Source organism: Panthera uncia (genome assembly GCF_023721935.1).
Source record: "Panthera uncia isolate 11264 chromosome B3 unlocalized genomic scaffold, Puncia_PCG_1.0 HiC_scaffold_1, whole genome shotgun sequence".
Lineage (NCBI taxonomy): Eukaryota > Metazoa > Chordata > Mammalia > Carnivora > Felidae > Panthera > Panthera uncia.
Genome location: NW_026057582.1, coordinates 12,020,714 through 12,043,255, shown reverse-complemented (window position 1 = coordinate 12,043,255; position 22,542 = coordinate 12,020,714). Strand labels below are relative to the sequence as shown.

General features: G+C 42.2%; 1 protein-coding gene across 2 annotated transcripts in view; it reads right to left on the bottom strand.

Annotated features, from left to right (window-relative positions):
* Positions 1–22,542, bottom strand: part of CATSPERB (cation channel sperm associated auxiliary subunit beta) — a 108,289-nt gene that overhangs the window by 33,542 nt on the left and 52,205 nt on the right. For both annotated transcript variants that reach the window (XM_049612309.1, XM_049612310.1), the window contains exons 15-17: positions 22,320–22,464; positions 9,899–10,053; positions 7,352–7,506 (exon numbers count right to left, since the gene is read on the bottom strand). In XM_049612309.1, the coding sequence (XP_049468266.1) occupies positions 7,352–7,506; positions 9,899–10,053; positions 22,320–22,464 (455 nt within the window). The remainder of the gene's footprint in view (positions 1–7,351; positions 7,507–9,898; positions 10,054–22,319; positions 22,465–22,542) is intronic.

Here is a 22,542-nt window from a genome sequence, read left to right as displayed (position 1 = left end):
GAAAAGTAAATATGCCTCTGAGGGAAACTAAGGAAAGAGAAGTCTTGTTTAGTAAGATTGGTTATGTAGATTCCACTCTGGCCTCTGGGCTTAAAAGAGTCTCTGGAGATTAGGAATCATCTTGCCTTTCCTGGTGGGGAGGGAGAGGGCAGAGATTTTTTTTTCTTTGTGTGTTTGTGCGCACACGCACGAGCTTAATTGCTTCACTGTTTTTCTTTGTTCTTTTTTCTTTTTGTAAGATGAGAATTCAGGAAAATGATAAAAATCTATGCTCTTCGTTAGAAGACCAGAGGAGAAATAAAAGCTCTTTCATTTATCAGTTGTGTGATGCCTTGAAATGCCTATCCCTACGAGTCAGCGTCCTTACGTGCATTTCATTAAAGGGGCAACTTGGGTTTAAAGTCAGAGATTTTTTTTTTCTTGTATCTGCTTCTTCTCAATTGTCTTCAGCTGGAAACAATCCTCATGCCAAACTGGAATATTTTGGGGTGGCATATTCTGATCCCCTACAATATAAAGAACTCTTAAAACTCAGTAATAAAAAAATCAACCCAATTTAAAAATGGGCAAATGAACTGAACAGACACCTCACCAAACAAGATACACAGATGGCAGATAAGCATATGAAAAGACACTCCACATCATACATCATCAGGAAATCCAAATTAAAACAATGATGAGATACCACCACACCTATTAGAATGGCCAATATACAAAACAGTGGCAACACTGAATGCCTGCAAAAACACGGAGCAACAGGAACTCTCATTCATTGCTGGGGGCAATGCCGAATGGTACTGACACTTTGGAAGACAGTTTGGCAGCTACTTATAAAACTAAACATATTCTTACCACGTGATCCAGCAATCACATTTCTTGGTATTGATCCAAGTGAGTTGAAAACTTAAGCTCACACAAAAATCTAAACAAGGATGTTTATAAGAGCTATTGTTCATAATTGCCAAAAACTTAGAAGCAACCAAGATGTCCTTCAGCAGGTGAGTGGATAAATAAACTGGGGTGCATCCAGACAATGGGATATTATTCACCACTAGGAAGAAATGAGCTCTCAAGGCACGGAGAGACACAAAGGAAAGTTAAATGCCTTTTACTAAGTGAAAGAAACCAACCAGAAAAGGCTGTATATTTTATGATTCCAACATACTGTAACGACTCCAACTGTATGACATTCTGGGAAAGACGAGACTATGAAGACAGAGAAGAGACCAGTGATTGCTAGGGGTTATCTGGGAGCGAGGGATGAATAGGCAGAGCACAGGGGATTTTTAAGGCAGTGAAACTCCTCTGTATGGTACTATAAGGTGGGTCCATGTCATACATTTGTCAAAACCCACAGAATATAGAACACTGAGAGTGAACCATAATATAAACTATGGACTTTGGGTGATGATGGTACGTCAATGTAGGTAATAAGTGTACCACCATAGTGCAAGACATTGACAGTGGGGAAGATTGTGTATGTGGGTACGGAGGGTGGATGTATGAGAACTCTGCACTTCCTGTTCAGTTTTGCTATGGACCCAAAACTTCTCTAAAGAGTAAAGTTTCTTAGGGGCTCCCATGTGGCTCAGTCGGTTGAGCTTCTGACTTCGGCTCAGGTCATGATCTCACGGTCTATGAGTTCGAGCCCCGCGTTAGCCTCTGTGCTGACAGCTCAGAGCCTGGATCCTGCTTCGGATTCTGTGTCTCCCTCTCTCTCTGCCCCATCCCCACTCATGCTCTGTCTCTCTCTGTCTTGAAAATAAATAAAACATTAAAAAAATTTAAAAAAAGAGTGAAGTTTCTTAATGAGAAAAAATGACCCTCGTTGCCTCTGAAGTCAATGACCAATGGCCAGGCAGACACTTTGACTTAAAGCTCTTTCTCCCCTTCTCCACTCGAGTCTCTTTTACTCAAGTGTCTAGGGTTTGCTGTTGGGGGTAATTAAGCTCTACTGTTCTGGGAGAGGTAAGAAATCAGTGGGTTTTTTTTTTTTTTTTTTTTTTTTTGAGAGAGAGTGAGAGAAAGGGAGGGAAGGAGTATGTGAGCAGGGGAGGGGGCAGAGTTAGAAAGAGAATCTTAAGCAGGCTCCATACTCAGAGCAGAACCCAGTGTGGGGCTTGATCCCACAAACCTGTGAGATCATGACCTGAGCTGAAATCAAGAGTCAGACACACAATCAACTGAGTCACCCAGGCACCCCTAGTTATAAGACTTCTGACTTTGCTTTAGAGGAAGAAAGATCAATCCAACAAGAAAACAAAGGAAATAAAGCACAAAGTCATCACTCTCCATAAGTCCATTAGAGAACTAAGGTCACCAACTAACATGACCAACTAACATTAAATCCAGGAGAATAAGCCATTCCAAGGAGAGTCTGAACACAGGAAGAGACTTACCAATAGAAGAGCCTGGGAGGGAGAGACCCAGTGTTGACCACAACACAAGCAAGTAAGAATTGGCTAAAATTGTTAAAAAAAAAAAAAAAAAAAGGAAGCCCGAGTATATGCTTGCATTATGAGTTTGGAGAAGCTAGGGTACCTTTCAAAGGGGTGTCCCCTTTGAACTCACAAGTTACTTCCTTCCCATGGGCTTTCCCAGAGGCTCATGAGAAAGACAGGAGCAGGGCAATAGACCAGAGAGACCCCCTGGTGGTGGTCCAGGCAGCATGGAGGATGGGAGGAAACAGGCATCAAGCATCACCCACTTTCTTAAACTTTCTTTCATAGGAAGCAAAAATTTCAAGCCATGGGAAGCAAGATATTAACCACTTTTGCACACTGGCCTCCAAAGAAGTGATCAGTGCTGGGAGGGGTGGTTGGAGGGTGCTGGCACTGAAGCCCTGCTTCCCTCCCTCCTCCCCTCCCTCTGTCCCCCTATATAGCAAAAGCTTGAAGCTACTGGGAGACAGGAAGCAAAAGCCATGGGGCACAGGCAAGGACACATCAGGATGAGAGAAGTATAAAATAATAGCACTCGACCCATTATAGAGGGTCAGGAAGCTGTCTTGTGTCTATAGTTCTGGTAGAATTATCTAGGGGTGTCTGGGTGGTACAGGTAGTCAAGCATCCAACCCTTGATTTCAGCTCAGGCCGCTGTCTTAGCACCTTTTAGTGAAAAGACTAGACTGTTCTTTTTGCATTCTTATCCAGTGTCACATTGGTTGTCCATAAAATGAATGTCTCTTGGGGCGCCTGGATGGCTCAGTTGGTTAAGCATCTGACTTTGGCTCAGTCTTGTGGTCTGTGAGTTCAAGCCCCACATCGGGCTCTGCACTGACAGCACAGAGCCTGCTTGGGATTCTGTGTCTCCCTCTCTCTCTGCCCCTCCCCTGCTTGCACATGCTCTTTCTCAAAAATAAATAAACATTAAAAAAATTTTTTTAAAGCATTATCTCACTGTGAGGAGAAGAGCTGGAAATTTCCACCCAAGATTGAATCTCAGATACCAGGCAGAATTTGGCTACAAGAGGTAATTTCTATTAACAGATTATTGTTTTTTGGTGTTTTTTTTCCCCCTCCCTTAATGGAACCTGACAAGCTGAACGTAACATTTAAATGCAAGGACGGGGCACGTGGGTGGCTCAGTTGCTTAGGCGTCCGACTTTGGCTCAGGTCATGATCTCGCGGTTCGTGGGTTCAAGCCCCGTGTTGGGCTCTGTGCTGACAGCTCAGAGCCTGGAGCCTGCTTTGAATTCTGTGCCTCCCTTTCTCTCTCTGTCCCTTCCCTACTCACTCTCTGTCTCTCAAAAATAAATAAACATTGAAAAAAAAATTTTAAAGCAAGAACAAAGGCCAAGAAAAACCAGGAGGGGTTGTTACACAGAGTTTTAGTCACTGTGACAAAGGGAACATGAATACTCCAGTGAAGCAGAAGAGAGACAGAAACAGACTCCCTCACACATGGACTCATCACATGTTGCAGGGTGGGGGGAGCCCACATCAGCGGGGGGAAAGAGTGACTTCTACAGATGGCTGGTTATACGTATAAAAAAAGAAAGAAATCAGTTCCTACTTCACACGACACACATTGGTGCTAGATAGACCAAACACTTAAAAATGAAAAGCCAAACTAAGACTATTACACGAAAACACAGGAGAGTTGCCAAATAGATCGTGGTGTATTAATGTGAGTGAATTACAGATGCATCAATACCGAGGAATTTAAAAAGCATATCACTGTATGGAAAAGGCAAGTCACAGAAGAATAATACATTTAGCAAAACTAAATAGTATGTTTTGATGCATGGGTACGTGTTAAAGCCATAAAGAAAAAAATATGTCAATGTTCACGCAGAAATCAAGATGATGCTGATCTCTGGGGGACCAGGCCTAGTGTTGGGGTGGGGAAGAAACGAGACCTTCCCAGGGGGATTGCCCAAGGGGTCGAGGGAACCAGCAGGGTGGACAGGTGGAGTAGTGGCCTTGTCCCTTCCAAAGGACTCTGGAGGTCTCCATCAGGAGGGCCTCTTCCCCCTTTATTTCACCTGCTTTCTCTCCCCCGAACTCTGGAAGGGCTAGAAACCATAAGCTTCAAGGGAAGAAGATACTAGAAGCTGAAAAATAGTAAGAATGAACAATACCCCACCTCCCCCAGCTCCCCAGTCTAGGTCAGGCCCAAACAGGGGCTGGGAAACAAATTTAAAATGGGTAAGAATTTGACCTCTCCTAAAACACTGGACAAGAAGAGAGTCACGTGATTCTTAGACTGACTTAGACATTTTTAGACCAAGGAAATATTCACCTGCCCTCGAAGAGAAAAGTTATGGGACTTGCCTGATATTCATCTAGAGATAGAACGGAGGGAAGTCCACGGAGGGGCTTGAAGGACAGTAGGAGGAAAATTAAAGGTGGCCTCTCCAGCTTATTCAGTGAGCAAATTTCACATCTATCCATCCAGTTACTCACATAATTAGAAGACTTCAATGCCTCTCCTTCACCTGGAATGACATCTAACCCCCCAACCCCATCCCCGAGGGACTCAGAAGGCCCCACCCAACCTGGCTCCACGGTCTTGAATGACTTTTCTCCTCCTTTCACAACACTGAAGTCACTCTGGTTTTCCTTTGGTTTCTCAAACACACACCATGTTCCCATTGGCCTGGGGGCCTTCTACGTGTTGTCCTCTCAGTCTGGAAACTTCCCCCCACCCCTCTCTTCATCCGCATTCTTCTGTTCCCATCATAAGCATCACCGCCCCCGAGCAACCTTCCAACATCCTCCAATAAGGGCTCAACCCTCAGGAAAACACTCTCTTGATGGCCCATGATCTTCTGCTGTCAATGCCGTGAGTTCAAGATGTGCATGGGTTCGAATGTCATCTTCACTGCTCTATGGTATCCAGAGTGCCTTGCACATAGTAGGTTTTAAGCAATTGTTTGTGGGAAAATGAATGAAGGGCTCACCCTGCTCCAGCCCCTGAATACCTAGAATCTGCCTTGGCCGATTGCTAACTTTGGAACCTTGGGTCCCAAATCCTTGACCAGTCCAGCTGAAGTTTGGCTTTCTTCTAGTTCTCTGATCCTGGCTCTTTTCTCCCATTTCCTGCCTTGGAGATGCCCATTCCCTCGTTTCCGCACCAGTAGAGCAAAGTTAGAATCTGACCCCAGAATGTGCTGTTCTGATTTTTAAACACAGGCACCCTCACTTTTCCAGAGTTCACCTTGTGCCGCTCCACCTTTAGGAAAGACCAACATTAGCCCTTGTTTTCCCTAACTGAAAGAAATCCCAAGAGGATGCCCACTTCCACGGGAAGAGACAAAAAGTCAAAACAGAATCCAGCTTTGGTTTTGCAGTGAGCTGAGCCCTCATAGGGGCAGCGCACATCCCCAGCAGCAAGAAGGTCCCGCCAAACTCCTCCCCCTCGAACTGCACGCAGCATTCTCTGCACGAAGATGCCAGAGGGTTGACCTGTGCGAGCAGCTGTGGTTTATCTCCATTCATTTTGTGCATCCGTTAGCAAGATATGTCGTAAGGCATCAGAAAAAGCCTAATGGAGGTTATTTTTGGGGTCTGGGAATGCTCAGAAATTTTCCCATAAAAATTAAGAGTAATTGCATCTTTACGCCAGTTTGGCTTCCAAAAAGTTTCACAGGAACACTCTATTTTTGGATAGTGAGGGGAAACTTGTATTTGGATCCTTAAGAGGATCATATGCTTTTTAAAATTATTAGGATATAAAACACTAATATTAACATTGAGATTATATTAATCATATGTTAGTCTTTTAAAAAGTGATTCTGTATGTTTTCTACAAGGACGTGCCTATGTAAACTGAGTGGTGGGCACCTGGGTGGCTCAGCTGGTTAAGCGTCCGACTTCGGCTCAGGTCATGATCTCGCAGTCCATGAGTTTGAGCCCCGCGTCTGGCTCTGTGCTGACAGCTCGGAGCCTGGAGCCTGCTTCCCATTCTGTGTCTCCCCCTCTCTCTGACCCTCCCCTGTTCATGCTCTTGCACTCTCTCTCTCTCTCTAAACATATACACGCGCGCGCACACACACACACACACACACACACACACATAAAAAAAAAAAAAAAAAAAAAAAGACTAAGTGGCTTGGAAATGTCACACACACAAAATCCCAGGTACTTTTCTTAGACACAGAAAGTTCTACCATCCTTGTGTGGGATAGGGGGACTGCTACCAGCATTTGTTCCATCCTATCCAATTTCAGTCTTTACCTCCATCTCTGCGTGAGCTGCCCCACGGCACATGAAGTTGTTGGCTACGCGACAAGGTGCAAACCGATATCCCGATACAAATATAGTAAACAGATTTCAATCTGGTGGAGACACCTGTTTGGAGTAGGGTGAGTTTCTTCTGGTCACCTGAAATTGTTCCCTTTCTGGTTGTTAGATTTTCGGGGTTGTAAAATTCATAGTGGTCTTCAAAGACGGTTTTTAGCCCTAAAGGTAGCTTTAAAGGTCCTGGGCTCTTGCTGTTATCTTAGAAGTAAGCGTGGCTGAGAATACCACATACCCTGCTGTGCGGTATTTTGTGCAAGATGACCTTCGCTTTGCTAGATGTGTTTGTCCTTAGTACATGTGAGAAATGCCATGTAAGTGAGCAGTATAGACAAGCAGTATCCAGTGTAGCCCAGGACATCTTTGATTACTCAAAGACGAAATCTTTGATACTGAAGGTGCTGACGTGATCAATCCTGTGTTTCTGAACTTGGGGCATCAGTCAAGGCACCTTGGAATCTACCAACGTATGTGGGCTTCTGAGGTATCGGAAAAAGATATACTCTATCTGGTACAGCTAAGAACACGACTCAAAAACGTCGGCTCGGAATTTAGCGTTTAGAAACCAGTGTGAAATCTAAATACATGTGAGGCAAATCAGTCCCTACCTGGAGTGTATCACTTTTCCCAAGTGGATGTTGCTGAATTTCTTGGTGTATCTACTTTCCTGAGGTTCGTTTGTGGGGACGTACGCAAAAAAAACCACTTCTTTTAAAGTGATAAACTGTGGCGCGAGTGCAGTTTCGAAGCCCATGTCAGGAGGCTGGAGTAGGAAGAAAAGAAAACAGTGCATCTAAACTACTTTATACTTCAATTAGGGCAAAATGCAAATATGAGATTTGTTTCCAGTTCAGGTCAAAACAGGACCGTTTTTGTTCATCAGTAGGAGTAATATTTCAACATGTTCTGTTTGAATATCCACGCGTGTGTGAGGGATAATATCTTCTCCTGGTGCGGAGGCAAATTCTGGGGAGTAAGATTCAGTTTGGGATTCCCGTGACCTTGGCAGGAGCTGGAGTGGAAGAATGCACCGAGGCATGTCTTCCATTGTGTGCGAGGGGTCTGGAGGGGCAGATTTTGGAGCTCGGTTCTTACTGGAGTTGTTTTTTGTTTTTGTTTTTGTTTTTGTTTTTACAGGAAGGGGCTGTGGCATACAGCTCCTCACTTGAAAGCCGCTGTTCCCACCGCTGCATGCCAGTGACCCCACGGCTGACCCCACAACCCCCCCGCTCCTGTGCTATAGCCTTTCTCATTTCTTCTGTTTCACAAGCCTTTCCCTATAGTCCATGCCAGCACCACTGCCCCAATTTCTGACCCGTAGTGTCTTTCCAACACACTCTACTCTGATCCTGATCCTGTCCAGCTTGGGGAACTTTGAGGACCATCCCGAAGGGGGTGTTGTGGTTTGACCTCGTTGTTATGACATGGGGAGTGGGGCTGGTAGGTAGTGCAGACTGGTTGGGGGTGTGGCCATTCAACAGTGCCTCCAAGACCCATTTTCTGTCATGTCTTGTCCCCCTAGTGTCTTAAACTTGGGAACCCACTGAAGAGGGGAGAGAGTGGGAAACAGATGCCAGGAGAATAGACATGAGACAGAATCAGTGTCTTAAGGGCTCTCGAAAGGCTGAGAGTGCTTTAGAGTTCTAAACATCACGGGGTGCCTGGGTGGCTCAGTCAGTTAAGCATCTGACTGTGGCTCAGGTCATCTTGAAGTTTGTGAGTTCAAGCACTACATCAGGTTCTGTCCTGATGGCTCGGAGCCTGGAGCCTGCTTCACATTCTGTGTCTCCCTCTCTGTCTTCCCCTCCCCAACTCTCCCTCTCAAAAAAACAAATAAAGATTAAAAACAATTTTAGAATTCCTAATGCCATTGTAGCCTGGGAGTGACAAGACCACCCTATGAAAACTGTGTACAAGTTCAATGAAAGGCAACACGCTGGGCCTGGGACCTGCTGTCTGGGTAGATGTCAGTGGTGTGTGTGATTTGGGGTAGATTATTCAGCCTTGCTTTGCCTCATTTTGCTCATCAGTAAAATGAGGACAAGTAGCTGTTACAAAGATTTAAGAGAGCAGAGCAGTGCTCGGGACATAGAGCCACGAAAAAGCCAGTGGTGATTTTTATCCCGGGAGGATGCACGCACAGCTTGTCTGGGGGAGAGAGGTGAGTTAAAAAAAAACAAACCCTATTTATTGGCTTTTGATTTTAAGAATGTAAACTTTCACATAAGAGAACTAAGACATTTCCTACAAATTGTGAAGTTAGTGAAAAACTGTGGAATCTGCTTTTTTGGCAAGTTCCACCCTCCCCTCATGTCATTTGATTTGTGTCTATGCAGAGCCCACACGGCAGACTGGCAACTGCACAGAAAGTCATATGGCGGCATTTTACAGTCACAGGGAAGTTCCCGCCACCCTCTCTAGGAATATCTCGGACAGGGAAAGCAAAGACAACAACCTTTCGGCCCCAGTCTTGGCCTGGTAGTTTGCAGTGATCTGTTAAAACCAGAGTCAGCCTTTATTCCATTTCCTTTAGGCCGAAGGGAAGGTTTTGTTAAGCCCCAGTGAACACAAAAACCTTGTTCTTTGCTGATACACTCAGGAAAGTTCATTTCATGACCGTGTGCCCAGTGATGAGTTCTTAGGCACATGCACCATCACAAGTGGCACATTATACATTAAAATTATTAGAACAACTCTTTGCACTGTCACCTGTGAGGAAGTCCTATATTAGTATCAGAAAAGGAAAAAAAAATGAAGGGGCAGGGTTAATATGAAAGAGGAAAGGTAAACCACTGGGAAAAATGGAACTCATATTTCTTGCTCATATTTCTTGGGAGGTAGAAAACCAAACCTATCGTGACCCTGGGTTGGAAGTAATAGGTCTAAGTAATAAGCTTAGAATATCTGGTCATGTTGCTCTGAAGATAGTCTGGGTGGAGTTAAATCTATAGAACCCTGAAAGGGACTGGGAAGAAGGTTTTGGAGATGTTCTCTGCTATCTGGAGGCTTTTCCTATAGTCAAACAGAGCAAAGTGCATTAATACGAGTTTGTCCCAAGGAAAATACCTTCCTGTTTTCCCACAATTCCGTGTGTGGAATGTGGTATATGTATTCTTAAAGCAAGGTGAACAGTTTCAATGCATTATATCACTAACCTGTCCAAAAATACCTTTAGAATTTCCAAAGGCTGCAAATGACCCACCAGCTTCAAAATGGTCTGGAGTCAGTTTATGTATGAAACCCATGTGGTCATAGTATAATGTGAATATATTGTCATTAATAGATCCGATTTTACTATATCTTCTTAATCCTACGAGGAAAGAAACAGAAGTCTCTTGATGTCAATATAATACAACTAGAGATGTTTTAATACCATACCTTGTAAAAAACAAAAAAACCCCAAAAAACTAAAAAACCCTTCACTTAAACTAAGGGGTGGAAGTAAGGCTTTGAGACTCCACAATTAGCAAAATACATGCTGGTCTTGGTTAAGTCCCTCAAAAGTCCTTTCGGGGCTCCATTTCATTACAGAACCTGTTCCCTGAAGTAGGTGAAGGCCAGAGTGAGGGTCACAGGAGAGATCTGGAGAAAGAGAAGTGAGCTCCCCCTAGTGGTGGTTCCTCTTTCTGATGCCAGGAGAATTATCTGCAGAGACCGTGGAGTCATTAGCCATCCTACGATGAATAGGTTGAACCAAATTTGGTATCCTGTGTTTCTCTCGTGCCTTTAGAGAAACATGATGGGCAGTCCTGGCAGTAATCTGGTAGTAGCAAAGCATTCACCTAACCGAACAGACACTGGTCCAGAGAGAGAGAGAGAGCTGCCTCCCACAATCCCTGAATGTTGGAGTGCCCCAGGGCTCAATTTTTAGATCTCTTCTCTATCTCTGGAGATCTCATCCAGTTTTAGGATTTTAAATCCTTTTTTTTTTTTTTTTTTTAAGTAGGCTTCACACCCAGCACGTAGCCCAACATGGGGCGTAGAACTTGAGATCAAGACCTGAGCTGAGATCAAGAGTGGGACACTTAATTGACCGAGCCACCCAGGTGCCACTAAATCCATCTTTATGCAGATTATTCCCAAATGTAAACCTCTCATCCCATTCTCTTCCCTGAACTCCAGATTTGTATATCTGGCTGCCTACTGACCGTTCCAGATCCATGGCGGTCAGGCATCTCAAACCAAACTCATCCCAGACTGGACTCCCAACCCCCAGGCAAACTCCTCCACCCTCAGCCTTCCTCCTCTCCATAACACCAACTGCAGTTTTCCTTTTGCTCAATCCAAAACAGTGGTGTCATTCTTTCTTTTTTTGTTTTAATGTGTATTTATTATTGAGAGACACAGAGAGACAGAGTGTGAGCAGGGGAGGGGCAGAGAGAGAGGGAGACACAGAATCCGAAGCAGGCTCCAGGCTCTGGGCTGTCCACACAGAGCCCGATGCGGGGCTTGAACTCACGAACTGCAAGATCAAGACCTGAGCCGAAGTCAGACGCTTAACCAACTGAGCCACCCAGGCACCTCCCGTGGTGTCATTCTTAATTCTCCTCTTCCTCTCACAGCCTGTATCGAGGCCATCAGCAAATCCTACTGACTCTAGCTTCAAGATGCATATAGAAGCCAACCTTTACTCGCCAATTCCACCTCTGTCGCCCTGCACAAGTGGATATGGGCAGAGGTTTACTGTGAGGAATTAGCTCATGCAATTATGGAGGCTGAGAAATGCTGTGATCGGCTGTAAGCTACAGAAGCAAGGGCCTGAGAACCAGGGGATCAGATGGCATAACTCCCAGTCAGAGGACAAAGACATGAGGACTGAAAACCAGAAAGGCCCCTAGTTTAAGTCCCAGGCCAAGGACAGGAGACGACTTACGTCCCAGTTCACAGGCAGGCAGGAAGCAAAGGAGGGGATTCCATTTTCCTTCACCCTTTCGTTCCACTCAGGCCTCCAATGGATTGGATGAGGCCCACCCATCCACACTGGGTAGGACAGTCTGCTTTACAGAGCCTGCTGGTTCAAATGCTAACCTCCTCCAGAAACACCCTCACAGTCACATTCAGACATAGTTTAATATGGGCACTCCTTGGGGTGCCTGGGTGGCTTAGTTGGTTAAGTGTCCGACTTCAGCTAAGGTCATGATCTCACAGTTGGGGAGTTCAAGTCCTGCTTCAGGCTCTGTGCTGACAGCTCAGAGCCTGGAGCCTGCTTTGGATGCTGTGTCTCCTCTCTGTCTCTGTCTCTGTCTCTGTCTCTGTCTCTCTCTCTCTCAAAAATAAAGAATTTAAAAAATAATTTAAAAAATATGGGCACCCCTTAGCCCAGTCAAGTTGACACAAAATTAAATATTACAGTTGCTAAGGTTCACTAGGCCATATTTCATCTATGAACATAAGATACACTTTCTTCACATTTTAACATTTTGATTGAGATCACTTTTGTAATTGCCATGTCTTACAATCATTTCCCACCAGGTGGCACTCAAAGTACAGTGGTCATTTGGCCACACAGGTATGTACTTTGTGCCAGCTTTTTATATTGCCCATCACTTCAAGTTTTCTGAAACACTGGTATAATATTGTTGAATTTTACCGATGCTTAAGATGCCTTCAATAATATTACATTATAATTTGGCACTGAAACAAAATTGTTATGGGCGCAGTAAGAGAAGAAAACAAAGCAGGGTATATATTTATCAGTAAGCGACACTGGAAGAATCACCACAATGTCACATTTTCTTGTACGACACCAAGTGTTTTATAGAACCTAAGAAAGAAAGAATCCGGGGCGCCTGGGTGGCTCAGTCGGTTAAGCCTCCGACTTTGGCTCAGGTCATGACCTCGTGGGCCATGCGTTTGAGCCCCGCATCCGGCGCTGGAGCGTGGAATCTGCTTCAGATTCTGTGTCTCCCTCTCTGCCCCTCCCCCACTTGGACTCTGTCTCTGTCTCTCTCAAAAATAAGTAAACATTAAAGAAATTCTTTAAAAAAAAAAAAAAAGGAAGGAAGAATCCCACAGGAGATGACATTACATTATCTTTTGCTAGTGAAATACCACTCAAAACGATTACCCTATCACATACCAAGTAAGGCAATAATGTCACAGTAATCCAAGCATCACTCAGGAACACTGTTAAAACAGGGTGTTAAGGTTTAATTGGAAGTTTTTCTTTGTGGTAACAGAACAAAGTCATCTTATGATCAATGAACCCCAGCTTTGACTCAACATAGGTTTTACAACATTCTTCTGTTGGCTTTGCACGTGAATTACTGGTGAAGTTAGTTGGCTCCAAATTCTTAGGTAATATTATTTTTCTCTGAAAGTTCTGTAGAAGAATATGTGCCTTTCATCGTGGCAGCAGAAAAAAATCCAAGGCTGACTTGATTTTTCTGTGCCTTTAAAGTTGATTTACATTTTCTATTTCAAATAATTCAGAAGTGTTTTGCTTTTAGTTAAAAAAATCTTATTGTCACTTTTGGTTTCCTGTATTATTTTCTATTTTCAGTATTTATTCATTCACCCATCTGTCCACTCGTATCGGAGGGGACGTGCCAGGAACTGTAGATAATAGAGAAACAGAGACACCGCCTCCGTTCTTCACTGGAAATTCCTACAACTTTGTTTCTCAAGCATTTGTATTTATCATTTTAGATTCTTTCCACTTTTTTTTTATTCCATGTAGACATGTTTCTTTATTTATTTTATTTATTTATTTTATTTTTTAAAATTTACATCCAAATGAGTTAGCATCTAGTGCAACAATGATTTCAGGAGTAGATTCCTTAGTGCCCCTTCCCCATTTAGCCCATCCCTCCTCCCACAACCCCTCCCATAACCCTCAGTTTGTTCTCCATATTTTTGAGTCTTTTCTGTTTTGTTCCCCTCCCTGTTTTTATAGTATTTTTGTTTCCTTTCCCTTAAGTTCATCTGTTTTGTCTCTTAAAGTCATCTTGTGAGTGAGGTCATATGATTTTTGCCTTTCTCTGACTAATTTCATTTATCATAATACCCACCAGCTCCATCCACGTAGTTGCAAATGGCAAGACTTCTTTCTTTTTGATTGCCGAGTAATACTCTGCTGTATATATATACCACATCTTTTTTATCCATTCATCCATCGATGGACATTTGGGCTCTTTCCATACTTTGGCTATTGTCGATAGTGCTGCTATAAACATGAGGGTGCATGTGTCCCTTCGAAACGGCACACCTGTATCCCGTGGATAAATGCCTAGTAGTGCAATTGCTGGGTCGTAGGGTAGTTCTATTTTTAGTTTTTTGAGGAACTCCCATACTGTTTTCCAGAGTGGCTGCACCAGCTTGCATTCCCAAGACATGTTTCTTTAGTTTCTACCTATACTTTGTCATAGTTCATCGTTTACATTGACAATTTAGTTCCATTTTCTTAGGTGTTATTTTTACTGCTTGCAAAGTAATCTTATTTAGCCTATTTCAATTTTTATTTCATAATATGTGCTGTTGATTCTCTGTTTGCCTTTTCCTCCAGATCCATCCTTAGACTTCCTCTTCCCTGTTTGCTACACTGGAAGGCTGACCTCTACGAACTGCAATACTTGTGCTCTGTTTCCAGAAGGCTTCTGATTGAGTTTGGCACTAGCAGGAGAGAAGAACAAGGGAAGGAGAGAAAAGTCTAGGTAGTTTTTCCCTGCCTTTCTCCCTCCTTTGGTGATACAGTTCTGGCAGTAGCTTTGAGCCTCCAACACTATTCCTCTTATAGGACAGCCCCTCTTCCATCCCAGCTTTGACTGGGCTTGGGTGATATTATTACCTATCTACTATCTATCTGTCTATCTATAATCTATTTATTTGCATTACCTCTGTTTTAAAATGTTTATTTATTTAAATGTTTATTTATTTTTGAGAGAGAGAGAAATAGCGTGAGTGGGGGAGGGGCAGAGAGAGTGGGAGACACAGAATCCGAAGCAGGCTCCAGGCTCTGAGCTGTCAGCGTGTAGCCTGACATGGGGCTCAAACTCACCAGTTGTGAGATCATGACCTGAATTGAAGTTGGATGCTTCACTGACTGAGCCATCCAGGCGCCCCAAAATGTTTATTTTGAGAGAGAGAGGGAGAGAGAGAGCGAGTGTGCACACACACACGCAGGTCGGGGAGGGGCAGAGAGAGAGGGAGAGAGAGAATCCCAAGCAGGTTCCCCGGTGTCAGTGCAGAGCCCATTGTGGGGCTCAATCTTATGACCTGAGTTGAAATCAAGAGTCGGATGCTTAACAGGCGCCCCAATTTGCATTGCCTCTTAAATCCGAGGACTGTAATGGTTTTCTCCCATTGCTAATCTCTGGGTACTTCAGTGTCATTGTTGGTTCCTTTAGCTCTGTCCAGTGCTCTGAAAATCGTCTCCTTATAAAGGCTCTTCAGGTGAAACACTCGAGTGGAATTATATTTGCTGCCAGGACTAGAAGTGGCACAGTATTTTTACTAGAAATGTCCATGGAAAATAGAATATCCAGGCTGGATTCTGGGACGGAGTCGCTCACATATTCAAGGAATGCACAGATGACCTCTATGCCTGGTAGTTATCGTGATGCTGGCAATCCACAGCAAGCAAGGGCATCACAGTTACTCAAAGTATTACTGCAGTGGCAGGGGACGGCGTGTCTGTGGACGGCTGCGCTTTAAATGATCAAATGCGGTTGCTGTACCTAACAACGATGACAACTACAAAGATTTTTTCAAAGATTTTCACGAAGACGGTAGGGTGGTACGACTTTATGGATATACCAAAGAGCTTACAAACAACAATGACAACTCATGACCTTGAGTATTCAGCTCAAGGCCATAGTAGAAAACCTGACAGCTTTATGGGGAGAAAAGAACCTCACTTCATACTGCACACGAAAAGAGAAAGGTCACGTAGACCTATACAACCAACCTAGGACAATCTGCTAGAAGGAAACAGGAAAGGATCTTCATAACTTTGGGATAGGCAAAGATTTCTCAAACAGGATATAAGAACAAGTACTTGCCATACAAGAAAAGATGGATAAGCTGAACTTAAAAAAATTTTTTTTCATGTTTATTTTTGAGAGAGAGCATGAGCGGGGGAAGGACAGAGAGAGAGGGAGACACAGAATCCGAAGCAGGCTCCAGGCTCCAAGCTGTCAGCACAGAGCCTAACACGGGGCTCGAACTTATGAACCGTGAGATCATGACCTGTGCCACAGTTGGATGCTTAACTGACTGAGCCACCCAGGTGCCCCGATAAGCTGAACTTTTAAAAACCAATAATTTTGCCCCTCACAGGACACCATAAAGAGAACAGAGGGGTGCCTGGGTGGCTCAGTTGGTTAAGTGTCCGACTTCGGCTCAGGTCACGATCTCGCAGTTCGTGGGTTTGAGCCCCGTGTCGGACTCAGTGCTGACAGCTCAGAGCCTGGAGCCTGCTTTGGATTCTGTGTCTCCCCCACTCATGCTCTGTCTCAAAAATAAATAAACATTAAAAAAATACAAAATAAAATAAAAAAGAGAAGAGAAAAGACAAGCCATTGGTTGGAAAAAGATGTTTGCAAGTCATATTTCTGAAAGAGGACTCATGTCCATAATACGTTAAAAATTCAGAGCAATCAATCAAAAAGGTCATTCCAATAAAACTAGATTACAAAGAGGCTTGAGATAACTTACCAAAAATATATAAAAATTGGTCAGTGAACATACGAAAATGTGCTAAACATTATTACTCATGCAAAGCAAATCTTCAGCAGATATGGTTACATACTGATCACAATGGCTTCCTATTTAAAAGACTAACAACCTGAGTGCTGGGGAGGAGGAGGAGCAACGAGAATTCCTCCATGTTGCTCATGGGACAATAGATTGATGCAATTACTTTGGAGAAACGTTGATAGTACTTAACGTTTTTTTCCACAAAAAGCCAAATAAACATACACTTTACGGTGCAGCAATTCTATTCCTAGGTATATGCCAAACAGAAACGAAAGCTCTGTCCAGAAAAAGACTAATACGAAAATGTTCACGGCTTCTCTATTTATAATCAGCACCCAATGGAAACAATTCAGATAACTACTAGAAGTGGAAGAGATATGGTATTCAGACAGTGGAAGACTACACAGTGGTGAAAAAGAACAAATTGCTGCATCAGTGTGCAGGAATATCACGGTCATAATGTTGACTGAGGAAAAAAATATATATGCATAATTGTATTTATGTGAAGTTCAAAATCAGATAAAACTAATCTATGGTATTAGAAGTCAGAATAAGGGCAACCCTTAAAGGTATACTGATGGGAAAGTAGCGTGAGGGAGCTTTCTGGAATACTGGAAGTATTCCACATCCCACTCTACTTTCCAACCCCTCCTAATACTACTCATAGCCATTTTCATTTATTTCATAATCCTGTGATGGCTGATCATTAGATTCTGAAATGCTATGTCACAACTGCTGTCTCAATGAATATAGCAGCAAATACACCAAGAAGATGAACCTGATACCAACAGAAATTGAATAAAAGTTTAAAAATGAGCTGAAAAAAATTGGATATAGAATACATAAACGCAGTGGTGCAGTCCTGGAGAAACAGAATCAGAATTCTGTGGTCTCTCCTCATCGTTGAGTAAGGAAGAACCAATACGGAGATTCTATGATGGTGGCACTGAATTCTGGTGGTGTTCACTGAGGACACAATACTGAGGTCGAAGAAACCTTGCTTTTTGAAGTTATAGCAGAAAGCTTCAGAAGGCTTATTGCTTAACATCATATCAGAGACCAGAAGAAACTGGTTTGAAACTAAACAGTAAAGAATGCTGACTTGTTAAAAACAAACAACAACAGTGAATCCAGCCTCACTCTTATCTTGGGAATAATCAATGTTTTTCTCACTGTGGTTAGACCTGATCAGTTATCTCTAGGTTTAGCCCCAATTCCAAATTTACCCAATAATCTACAAAAGTACCACTGGAGCACTGTTTGGGAAGACTGTATTTCTGAAGGCAAATCTCCTTGCCTATGAAGTTATTGATTGAATTTCAGTTTTATTTTTTATTCAATGGATAGCTTCATCGTCTTATGAACACCTAACAAAACGGACCAAAACGTATGTATGAAAACTATAATCCCCTTTAAAGAAAACATGGGAGTAAATCTTTATGACCTCGGATTAGGCAGTGGTTGTTTCCTTAGAGATGACACCTAAAGTGCAAACAACAAAAGGAAAAATAGACAAATTGAACTTCATCAAAATTAAAAATGTTTGTGAACCAAAGGCACCATCAACAAGTCAAAAAGATAACCCAGAATGAGAGAAAACGCATCCAAATCATGTATCTGTTAAGGGACAAGTATCCAAAATATATAAAGTTCTCTTACAACTCAACAATAAAAAGACAATTAACCCAACTTTAAGATGGGTAAAGGATTTGATCAGACATTTCTCCAAAGACGTACAAATGGCCGCCAAAAACATGGAAAGCTGCTTAACATCATTAGTCACTAGTGAAACGCAAATCAAAACCACAATGAGATACATTTTCTCACTCAAGTAATTAAAATAAAGAAGACAGACAATAAATAATAAGTGTGGGTGTGGGTGTGGAAAAATAAATCTCACGCATTGCTGGTGGGAATGTGAAACAGTACAGAGTTTGGCATCTCCTCAAACTGTAAACACAGAGTTACCGTATGACCCAGCTATTAGACTCCTACACACATACCCAAGGGAACTGAAAGCATGTTTCTACACAAAAATTTGAACATAAATGTTCATAAAAGCATGATTCATAAGAGCTAAAAAGTGTTTAAACATCAAATGTCCATCAACTCAAATGTCCTAATAAACAAAATGTGCCATATCCATAAAATGGAATATTATTCGATCATAAAGAGGAATAAAGTACTAATAACCTGCTAGAACATGAGTAAAAACCTCAAGACATGGGGGTGCCTGCGTGGCTCAGTTGGTTGACTGCCCAGCTCCGGCTCAGGTCAGGATCTCTGGGTTTGTTAAGTTCGAGCCCCATATCAGTCTTGCTTCTGTCAGCGCAGAGCCTGCTCTGGATCCTCTGTCTTCCCTCTCTCTGCCCCTCCCTCGCTTGTGCACGCACTCTCTCTCTCATTCAAAAATAAACAAATATTAAAAAAAAAAAAGACCTGAAGACAAGAGAAATAAGCCAGTCACAAAAGGACAAAAAGTGTATGATTCCACTTATCTGAGGTCCCTAGAGTAGTCAAATTCACAGGGACAAAGGTAGTGGCCTGAGGCTCGAGGGAAGGAAAAATGGGGAGTTATTGTTTAGTGGGTACAGGATTTTAGTTCGGGAAGATGGAAAAGATCTGGCGGGAGATGGACGGTGTTGATGGTGCCCAACAACGTGAATGTACTTGATGTCAGTTCATTGATGAACATGGCTCATTTAACACGGTTAAAATGCTAAATTTTGTGCTAGGTATATTTTGCCACAAAAATAAGTAACAGACAAAAACAAAACCACCAGCAACAATCAAAATAGGGAAAAGAACGATATGTCAAAACATACAAAAGAAAGTGCTAAGGGAAGAAAGAAAATTCTGATGTAACAGGTCACACCACTCTACACCCAGCCCTTTTAGGTAATCTTGAGAGAAGGAAGATAAATCAACAAAATCCTGAGGACTCTCAGGAATATTCTCCTAACAAGAGAGAAGCTGACAATGGATGAGATGGTTCTCAAAGGAAAAAATCAAACCCTCTTGAGTGTAGCCAGGTTTACCACCTTCCAAGGCACTGTCCTAGCAGAACAAGTTCAAGTGCTACCTTGATGAGGTGAAGCAAACAGTTTTCAAGAATAACTCACCTACATTATATTAGAGCAAACAGAAGATCTGACCGGTGCTACACACTTTTGTGATGAATTAGAGAGAAAGAAAGGAGGATCGGAGATAGAAGGAGGAGAAGACATAGTGAGGGAAAAGGGGAAAAGAGGGAGGTGGGGAAGAGCAGAGGGGAAGAGGAATGAAAACGCAGAGAAGGAAGGTACTATAGCATTTAAAAGATATAAAGAATCCAGTGGAGACGAAGCCTGTCTCAAGATAAGGTAAAATATCCCCCATATTTTGCATCAAAAGACCTTAATAAGTTAATAGATTCAACAAAACAAGATCTCAAAGACCTAGTAATTGAATAACAAAATAAAATGAGAATGCAGATCATAGAGATGTAGACCTGAACAGAGAACCGTGTTCCTTTATCATTCTAGGCTCCAAGACTGGTTAACAAAATTCAACTGATTTGGAAAAGATTGGGCATCTGTCCATAACTGTTTCTTTTGCTGCACAATAAACTGAGAGGAGCTATGTGAGCTTGGTCAACAAAATCACAAAATTAAAGTAGATCGAGAGTCATATACCATTTATACAATGCCACCTCTTACAAATCATGTGATTTTAGTTGCATCAATTTGAAAAAGTAGGCTAACATTACCTACGTCAGCTGGGACGCCGTGAATGTTAAACGCTAAGCATTTGTGCTAAGCACAAATGTAGCTCAGTAAGTGGGAGTATATTATTGTCTATTGAGAAAGTAAAACATCACAGAAATTGTAAATGAGAGCTTAGCATGATGTTCCAGGGTCCCCCTCTTTAGGGCTGTTCATAGGGTCCTACTTTAGTAGATCCTAAAACTCTATCACCCCCTGGAGGATTCTGGGAAGACTGTAGAGTAGGAAGTCCCAGGAATCTGTCTGCCGACAACAATTGCACTGGCAGAGTATATCTGATGTAATTACTTTGGAATTCTGGAGTCTATTGAAGGCTTGCAACTTCCGGAGTAAGGCTTGGATGGTAAATTATGGTTAATGTCAGCCTTTGGCAGTATTTACCCATCCTCTACTCAAGCCACCTGGCAGGCAGCTGTGCACATATTCCTGGGGCAGTTTATAGGAGCCAGGGTGGGTAAAAAGATCCCTGTCCTCCAAATATTGGGATCTGTGTTCCAATCTTTTCATGATAAAAACACTTAGACTAGGAATAAAAGATTATCTCAATATAATAAAAGCCATTTATGAGAAATCCACAGTGAGCATTACACTCAATAGTGAAAGACTGAAAGCTCTTCTTCTAAGATCAGGAATGAGACAAGAATGTCTGCTTTCACCACTTCTATTCAACACAGTACTAGAAGTTCTAGCCAGAACAATTAGGCCAGAAAAAAAAAAAAAAATACAAAGCATCTAAATCACAAAGGAAGAAGTAAAATGATCTCTGTTCACAGTGATATGATCCTATATGTTGAACCCCCAACAATTCTACCAAAAAAAGTTATAATAAACAAATTCAGCAAAGTAGCGCAACATAAAATCAATACATAAAAATCAGTTGTATTTCAATATACTAACAATGAATAATCAGAAAAGGGAATTAGGAAAAAAATTCCATTTATAATATCATAAAAAAAAGAATAAAATCCTTAGGAATTAACATAACCAAGGAGACTAAGGGCAACCCACAGAATGGGAAAAAATGTTTGCAAATGTTTCACAAGGGATTAATATCCAGAATATATGGAGAACTTCTACAACTCAGCAATAAAAAGCAAGTAATCTGATTAATAAATTGGCAAAGGACTTTAATAGAAATTTCTCCCAAGAAGATACGTAAATGGCCAATAAGAACAAGAAAAGATGATCAATCATTAGGAAAATGCAAATCAAAACTATGAGATACTACCTTATACCCATTAGAATGACCACTATCAACAACAACAACAACAACAACAACAACAACAGAAGATAACAAGTGTTGACAAGGATGCAGAGGAATTAGAACTCTTTTATGCTGGCGGTGGGAACGTAAAATGGCATAGCTACTATGGAAAAGAGAATTGCAATTTCTCAAAAACTTAAAAATAGAATTACCATATGATTCAGCAAGTCCACTTCTGGGCGGACACCCAAAAGAATTGAAAGCAGGGTTTCAAAGAGATATTTGTATACCTATGCTCATAGCAGTGCTATTCAAAATAGCTAAAACATGGAAGCAACACAAAGGTCCCTTGATGGGATGAATAGATAGGCAAAATGTGGTATATACATACAGTGGAATGTTATTTAGTCTGACAAATGAAGAAAATTCTGACACCTGCTACAACACGGATGAATCTTGAAGACATTATACTAAGTGAAACAAGCCAGTCACAAAAGGGCAAACACTGGAAGATTCCACTTATATGAGGGGCCTGGAGTAGTCAAAATCATAGACACAGAAAGCAGAATGGGAGTTGCTGGGCTGGGGGCAGGGGCAAATTAGGATTTATTTTTTAAGGGATACAGAGTGTTAGTTTTATAAGATGGAAAGAGTTCTGGAGATGGACGATGCTGATGGCAGATCGTTTTGAATGTACTTAATACCGTCAAACTGTACACTTTAAAAGTGAGCAACATGGTCAACTTCATGCTATGTGTATTTTGCCACAATAAAAATATTTTTTAAAAATCCGTCACCCCTAACAGGTTTGAGACCTTAAGATTAGTTGATTAAAATGGCAGAATTTTTTCACGTATCTTCTAATCCCTGACTCACATGTAGTGCTTACGCCAATAAAAGTGAATTCCTCACCCGCTTTCGTCAAGTAAACATTTCCACTTTGGGAGACAAAAGTAATATCTGAAGTATAAAAACTATGGTAAGTGTTCTCTATGATATCATCGTGAAAGTCCGCTAAAAATTCGAAAGTGTTGCCGCCGTCGACCGAAAACCATACCTGAGGAAATAAAAAGATAAGAGCTCACTGAAGAGGCTGCCATCTGACCGTCAGCATTCGCCTATCAGCCTTATCTTC